This window comes from Asterias rubens, chromosome 21 (genome assembly GCF_902459465.1).
Source record: "Asterias rubens chromosome 21, eAstRub1.3, whole genome shotgun sequence".
In the NCBI taxonomy this organism is placed as follows: domain Eukaryota; kingdom Metazoa; phylum Echinodermata; class Asteroidea; order Forcipulatida; family Asteriidae; genus Asterias; species Asterias rubens.
Window position 1 is genome coordinate 7,315,516 of NC_047082.1, and position 8,250 is coordinate 7,323,765.

The following is an 8,250-nucleotide window of genomic DNA, read 5'->3' on the forward strand; positions in this document are numbered from 1 at the left end:
AAATCACAATTCCTTTGGGTTTCGTTCAAATAATCTCCAGCTATTCAGAAGAAAAATTATATCAATCAAAACTTGTTTCATGGAAACTGGTGTCTTGGTAAACCCGACTTCCATACTATATTATTACATCATGTGGAAACACTCCAACATTACCGGACACTGTTGAACATACAGCGGTTTGAGCTGGACGAGTATGACGTCACCCCCCAAGTCTGGGGGGTATAAAAACGAGTTGCAGACCATAATGAGTGTCAGTTCAAAACACAGCTCTAGAGCAGTAAAGCAGGATCTATACGCAAATAAAACAACCGGGACAATACTGTACTAAATAAGTTTGTAACTGACTTGCCTTCTAGAAAGACAGCTAAATAAACATCCACACTTGCCGAAACTAAACTTTGATTTTGTTACTGGAGAAACTTCTACCTTGGCCATCGTCAAGATGGACACGAGTAGATTTCTGACCTTCAGGACCAAATTCAGATTGCCGAGTCGTCTCAAGAAAAAGTAAGTGCATGAACAACACATTGTTTTATTGACTGTTTGTCTTCTTTATACTTTTGTTGTTGTTGTTGTTGTTGTTGTTGTTGTTGTTGTTGTTGTTGTTGCTGCTGCTGCTGCTGTTGTTGTTTTTGCAAGTATACGTGTGTTGTTAATGTTGTTGTTTTGTTTACTCGGGGAAGGGGGTCATTGTTTTTCATTAAACTCAGCCAGTCGTGCATCTTTTTTAATTGCCGTTCTCATTCTCTCTAAAATGTCAAATTCTGAACTTTTATAGACTTGTTACGTTTCTAATCTGGATAACTTCCACCTATAAACAGTTCACCTAATATACTTCAACATAAGCGGATGCGAATAAATTGCAATCTGTCTAAAACCGGCGTGACTTAATTTAGTATTGCATGAAATAATTAAATAAGCAGAAGTAAGCGACACTGTGTCTAATGCCCACAATTTAGGCATTATTTTGACTTAACATGTCATATCATTGCAGGAGACGCTCACAGCAGCATCATCATGAACCAAGCCTCGATATGGAACAGCCGCCATCTTATGACGAGTGCTCAGTGTTCTTTTACGCACCTCCATCTTACGAGGAGAGCGTACGTCAAACGGAGCTACCTCGTACTCAAGAAAGACATGTCACTAATAATAGGATGAGCTGGTTCAGTGATACGTCAACCTCGTCCTTCATGACAGCGAGTTCATCCCCCTCATCATCATCCTCCTTCTCCTGCTCAAGGTGCGCACCGACAGCCCCGCCCTTCTCTCCCCTGTCGACGCCGATTGACACTTCGTCGACACTTTCTTTGTGGCTGTCGGCGGTATCTTCTTCCAACTCGAGAAATGGTGAGAATATGTCGAGGATGGGAAGCAGAAATCGAAGCTCAGGTGAGATGCGTGTGAATGTTTGTTTTTGGAAACAAAGTATCTAACATAACAACTATTTTCAACTTGTGCAAATTAAATCTGGTCTATCTCCGTCTTGGTTCTAAACTTTACAAATCATTTCGCCGCCCTTGGACGATCGAGCAAAATCTTCAAACCGAACAAATAAACAAACAACACTTAAAAACTAAAACTTTAAATCAATTGGTAAATTCTAAATATCAAGTTCAGAACCTTAGCTAGAGCGTCAGGTTATATTGCTTAAAGGTTATAAACTCTTGAAGTTTTCTTCTTACATCCCCCAGAATCTCTCATAAGCAACACATCAGAGTCTGACGTCATCGCAAGAACACAACCACGCCTGCGCAGTTGGACACAGTGCTTGAGGTGGGTGGTACAATACACACTCGAGAAGAATTTCAAGAGTACGATCGCACATTTTCATTGCCTGGTAAGTGAATAATAAAAACCCGAAGAGTCTGCAAAAAACTCAATTTATCTGCCCCCCCCCCTTCACATGACTTGGAAAGTGGTTATCAAACGTCAATGCAAAAGTAGAAAGAGGGGGCGGAGCCAGTTTGACGGAGCAATGGAAAAATATTAAAAGACATAGTTTACAAGAATTGTCAGGGAAAACCCACCCACTCAAGCTAGCCCTAGAAAACTTTCACAGGTTGCTTTAAAAAGTCGTCTCAAAAAGTTCAGCCTTTTTTAAATAATCGTGGACACATGTTAATTTCACTGTTTTGGGTAAATCTGTCTGTATAAACCCCAACCAAACAGTGCACGCCTTGTTCGCCATATCTAAACCAGGGAATGTTCAGGTTAACAGCCCCATAAAACAACACGGTACACCCACCCTTCCGGTTTATTCTCCAATGTCAAAACCCCATATATCATCGACCTTGTAATTGATGAGCGGATGTACCCAGTGCGACCATCTCTTCCTTACCGTGTAGAATGATAGGGTGATAACGGACCACATCCCGGAAGAAAATCACGGTAACCCCCGGTTCCTTTTCCCCGCCCAGCATAGGCGTTCATGGTCCGTTCGGGGGAAAAAATTCTTCTTCTGTCTTCTGCGCATCAAAACGGCCACTGTCGTAAAGTGCTTTTCAATGAGGGAAAATTTTTTTTTTTTAATCGATTAAAAAAAAACTGGGGAATCCTTGAAAAAAATGTGGACACTCTTTGAGGATAGTCTAGTATCCTACAAAAAAAACCTCCTGGGATTTGGATCCCCGATGTGATTAAACAGATTGATTCTAGCTCGGGTATTGCCGCAGTCTGACCCGTTAGGAGTCATGTTGGTCACAGATTCTGGGTTAGATTCCAGACCGTGATTATACAATAATCAATCACAGGTTTATGGACAGTCACACTTATTTCAATTGCTGCAATTTAAGTATAGGCACCAGTTTCTTTGGGGATAGTTTGGGAGTCAAACACAATTTCCTGGACTAGGGGCCAATACTTCAGATAACACATTATTTCCCTCAAGGATTGGTACCAATTGACTATAGACTTTAAAGTCATTGAGAAATTCAGATACTCTTTGTATAGCCTCGTGGAGGACCTTATTTTACAACGGGTTATTTCTTCTCACTTTGTGCACCACTTTGACGTAAATAATGTTGTCCCCATAATGTTCCCTGCACCCGGGAGATGAACTCCTCTTATTCTCAATAAAGAGTCCGTGGTTCCCAAAGTCGTGTACATTAGCCTTTACAAAAGGCTTTTAATACTCGGCCACCCGTATGGCCCTATACCCACATGGCTAGTCAAAACAAAATGTACTGTGTAACGCATTGAACCAAGTCTAGTTTCTGGTATTATGATGTCATTAATTTGGTTCGCGACTTATTGCAGGTAAAAAACGCCATCCGTGTGTCTCAACAGAACGGACGCAACTCCGAGATGTACCCAATTCGTCTAGCTACCCTGGCCGTCCCAAGACCCTCCTCACTCAGCCTTAAAACATGGACAGAGTTTATTCTCTCAATGGGTTTTAAATTCTCACAAACCAACAACCTAAACATAAACAACAACAACGACGAAAATGATAGCAGTTACTTAGCTAGCGTGATTGCAAGTTTGAATGAAACCAACAACAACAACAACAATAACAACAACACTAACGACAACAACAACAACAACAACAACAACAACTACAACAACAACAATGGGAACGTCAGCAGTAACGAGTTGGGAGATTTGTCCGTGATCGTTCCAGCGGGTTTGGTACCGAGCAGATTGATGAAGTACCGGCATGTCTTAACGGGTTTACTCGGTAAGAAAAGCTAAATATTTTCTCCCCAAACCCACCCTGATTGATGTGGCACGTTGACCTTAGCGCAATACCAGGCCGTTTCCTTGAGAGACATTTCCTGTCATGTCATATTATCTGTGAGTTCCTCTAGAATATGGGATTGATTAATAATAAAAAATTAAGTCTACTTCCGTTGAGATCTTGATTGGGTCAATTGCGAGTATAATATTTCACCATGATTTCACAAACTTGAAGACAAAACACAAGACTGGTATAAAATTATGAAAAAGACACTTTTAGGCTAAGGCCCGTGTCCGTAACGGCGACGTCGGCTAACAGCTTACGGCTTGATCAGCGTGTCTGTCAATGAAGAATAGGCAGTGCGCGATCTTGCTGTAGCTGTAGCCGAAGTCACCATTTTGGACACAGCCTCAACCTGGAATCCGGTTGATCCAAAATCAAGGACATGTGCTGAAATAATGTGCACGATTTTTCACTATTTTTTCCTGAATCACTCAACAGATTAAGCCCACATTTTTATAGGTTCATTATTTCATTATGGTTGATCGCACAGAACATGAACAATGTCTGCGATTATTTTTGTCAGCTCTAATTCATTTAATATGAAAAGTAAATTAACTATTGCCCATAATAATAAAATGTAATTTCCCGTCGGAAACCTTGAGTTGTCTGTTTTTAAAACTGTGTGAATTAATTCATCTAAATCAATGAATCATGCGATGTTTTATTCCCGATGGCTGAACTATATATAATGGGATTTTGTAACAGTAACCCATTGTAGAATGTATGGCGCGAATCGCTATCAAACTTAAATCCAGTTGCAACTCCCACAGTCAAGATAGAAGTTCCAGCTGTTACTTAATGGCACTATTTCTCCCGGGATGTTTAAATTCTTACTTGGCCAATAAAAACTACCCATCCCCCTAAACCACCCGAACAGTCTGCAGGTTTGCGCCTCTATAATCTGGGTCCAATTTCATAGAGCTTGGGGGGGGGGGGGTAAGCAAAAAAGTAGCTAAGCACAACCAAATTATGCTATCATAAGGATTTTAGTCAAACTACCATGTCCTGGTACAATTTATGAGCAGTATATTTGTCATTTCTGCTAAAGAAATGTAAGACTGTTTCATAAATTATGCCCTGATTGAAACACACAAAAAATGACGAAAAGTCAGTGTTTTTATGAGTCAGCCCAAGTTCAGGAAAACCCCTCAATAATTATTATGGGTCCTGGGCCCAGTGCTACCACAAAGTGAATCACCACCCGCACCGGTTTCTTGTTCGGTGATGTTTCTATGAAGAAGAAACAGTGAAAGGACTTGTAGCCAGTTGCGGTCAGTTCTCCAAACTCTCAATTTCTTCAAGTTATGACTCAGTAGTGTGGTTGCAGGGTTAGGGATAATCTTTGCATGAATTCAGTTACCAAATCCGTTGTTTACATCGATGACTGATCCATGCAGTAATAATCAAAAGAGATAGTTCAGACATGTAGTCATAAATTTGTATATGAGATGGGAAAAGTATTCCCTTTAAGAACCCATTATTTCATCAAGCTGTTAAGCAACAAATTCCGCTTATACAAACGTGAACTAATCCCCCAACACCTAACAGATGACATTACCAAGGGTTTATTGGTTATGTTTTGAATTTAAACTGACAAGATGGAAGTACTTTATTGCAAAAAAAAAAGCGTGGGTGGGGAGGAAGAAAACAAATGATGTATAACATGCCTTTTAGATCTATACAAATTCCAGGAAAAATAGAGCTCACTTATACTCAATCATTGCATGATTGGGACGTTTTCGACAGATTGTAAACAAACAGTTTCGTTCCAAATGACTAATTCATCCTCAAGCAATTTGCGGTTTCACAAAAACCACATCAATCTGTTTGTGTGAACATCATCAATGGTACAATCGTACATATTAGGATAGTGATAAAATCCTGATGAGAAGGGTAATGGAATGTTGAAGATTACTGGAACGTGACAATGAATAAGCACAAAGGTTATCCATTGGTTTTGATCAATGCACAAATTCCAGATAAAATAGGTTTTATTGACGGCGACATTTATTGGATTGACCTGTTTCATAATGTAGGTGAAACCACCAAGCATCGTAGTCTTCACTCAAGTCGTAAACATGACAATCCGGATACAGTGCGTAATGCCATCAACAACTCATCGCATTTTCCAAGAAGAAAACAAACTAATCGCCAACAACGTCTTGTGTAAAGAGCCATGGAGGGGGTCCCTAAACACGACTTGGGCACTGTGTCCCGAAAACGGTGTGGTGGGGGGGGGGGGGGGGGGGGGGGAGAGAACCCACAATGAGGTAATCCACTGCTCACTGAATGTACGCGCAGATGCAGTCAGAGGTTGGATTCGAACCGGGGTCCATCTGAGTCGAAAAACACTTTTGGGCATTAAAACAAAAAGCCGGTCATGACACAACTTACACATTAAAGGAAATAACTTCAAAGTATAAACGTTATTATTAATGAACTAATTGTCACCAGTTTCTATTGTCCACCAGCATTCAGATTGGGACCTGTTTTAACTTTCTGTTTAGCACGATGTGTTTAATGCTAATCATCTTTATGGAATAGAACCATGTCAAGGTTGATAGAGTCCAGAATGTAAAACTTATTGATGATTTCTATTGACAAAAATTAATAGTTAAAGATTCACGTATTTTTCTTACTTTCTATTTTCAATTTCAAGAATTACCTCACACTTCGATCAAGACTGCGGCAAACCTGTCAAGAACAGAGACTGAACGGATCATTGAACTGGTAAGTTTTGTTTGTTTTGTCTTGAGGTGTTTGTGTGTTTGTTGATTTGTCCAGTGGTTGGGTGGGGTAGATGAACAATAATAACAATCACAATGGGAAAAGTTCCCTCATTGGCGAAAATGGCGCTGTTCTTTTTCTTGGTAATATTTTCTCGCAACACTTCGTTTGATTGTTTGCAAATTCTGGATAGCTCAGTTGGTAGAGCACTGGTATGTATAATCCGGATGTTTTTGGCTAAAGTTCTGCTCCAGTCAATTCTTCTTTTTTCAAAAACCAAAATTATTGTGTGTTGTTCACGTTTAGCTGACACCCCTTATCCAAGCTCCTCCTCCTCGCACGCTGTCTGTTGAGCACGCCCTCGTTCGGCCGATATGGGACATTCACAGGAGGCCCGGATGTTTCTTGATGTCGTTGGACTTTGCGGAGTTTCGATCCGAAGGAGGACAATTCCTGAAGGTTCCGACTGGAGAGGTTGCTAGGAGACAATTTCATCTTGCCAAACTAGTCCTGGAGATGTTTCTAAGGACCTAAATCTCTTCGAAATGTTCCTTCATTACCAAATCCAAGTTGAGGACTATAGCGGTGCAACCATCTTGTTGTTTTTCTCATAATTTTAATATGAGATGGACCCAAGGGATGCATGGTCGAAATAACACGCTCACTTCGGCCGACCGAGACCCATACTTTACAGAGAGCATAGAAGGATGATGGTTTAGTTATTATTAGTTCGTCTAAGTAGAGAAATTTACTTCTATATTATTTATTTTTTCTAACTAATTTGGAATACCACAGTATTCCAGTGACATAACAATAACTTGTCAGAAAACAGACAATGAAAACACCATGTGAATAGAGGACAACTGGGCATTGTTCCAAGCTTTGTAAAATTATTCAAGTATTTTGAAAAAAAAAAAACGAAATTAGAGGACGCACATTTTGTCGAGCTGCTAGTTTGTGTTTGTTTGATTTTGATGTGTAACTAACCGAATTGTTATTAAAATTAACATGGTATGTTTTAGATTGTCAGAGATTTAAGTCTTTTATTCACCAACGAATACAAAAGACTAGCGCTTAGAAAAGACAAATGTTTATCGAGAAAACACAAACTTGTTCTCGTTCTTCTATTTTTACTATTAGTGATATTAATATTTTGCATTTTATTATTATGCTAATTTCTTTTTACCAAGGTGGACCTCCGTTGCCTCTGTCCGGTGAGGGCGCTAATTGGTCTTCTTGACTCAGCCACAGTCGGAATGTAATAGCATTATTTTTTTAGTTTTATTCTGACGTGATTTTATTAACTATTTGAACTTTTTACGCATTGTTCATTGATCGTACATTTCATGACAAATATTTTATGAGTAATAAAATGTTATTATAATGTGCTGGGGTCATTTAATATTTATTTTATTACACAAAATAATTACCATAAAACACTGTTTGAAACAGAAATAAACATAAAAGCATAACAAACTTGTGTGCGCGACTGTTAAATTCTTTAGAGTGTTTTATGTATTCAGTTAATTTCTAAAACAAACATAAATATAGTCCAACTTCTACTCCGAGAGCAAGGTGGAGTTGCTTAACACACTGGAATTCGAAACCTATAGCTTGAGACAGTTTGCAGTTCTGAGATGGTGGTTCATGTTTAAGCACCCTTGGTTTTAATAATTCATTGTGCTTCTGGGAACAGTTTCCACAGCCCTTGAGAAGTGGGGCAGACCAAGATCCCTTTATGACTTTTATGGATTGTTGAGAAAAATGGGTCCAACGTTGTG

General features: G+C 39.5%; 1 protein-coding gene across 1 annotated transcript; it reads left to right on the forward strand.

Annotated features, from left to right (window-relative positions):
- Positions 1–288: 288 nt before the first annotated feature.
- LOC117304704 (probable serine/threonine-protein kinase DDB_G0288147) lies at positions 289–7,854 on the forward strand. The gene is made up of 6 exons (XM_033789300.1): positions 289–507; positions 995–1,392; positions 1,695–1,840; positions 3,259–3,679; positions 6,402–6,472; positions 6,776–7,854. The coding sequence occupies exons 1-6, from the start codon at positions 443–445 to the stop codon at positions 7,001–7,003; spliced, it is 1,329 nt and encodes a 442-aa protein (XP_033645191.1). The 5' UTR covers positions 289–442; the 3' UTR covers positions 7,004–7,854.
- The last annotated feature ends 396 nt before the right edge of the window (positions 7,855–8,250 follow it).

What these genes read in the sequence shown, in the direction of transcription:
- LOC117304704 (XM_033789300.1), top strand. Translation starts at nt 443, where the DNA reads ATGGACACGAGTAGATTTCTGACCTTCAGGACCAAATTCAGATTGCCG. An exon ending in AAGCAGAAATCGAAGCTCAG is followed by an intron (nt 1,393 to 1,694) that starts GTGAGATGCGTG and finishes TACATCCCCCAG; the next exon opens with AATCTCTCATAAGCAACACA. An exon ending in TGTCTTAACGGGTTTACTCG is followed by an intron (nt 3,680 to 6,401) that starts GTAAGAAAAGCT and finishes TTCAATTTCAAG; the next exon opens with AATTACCTCACACTTCGATC.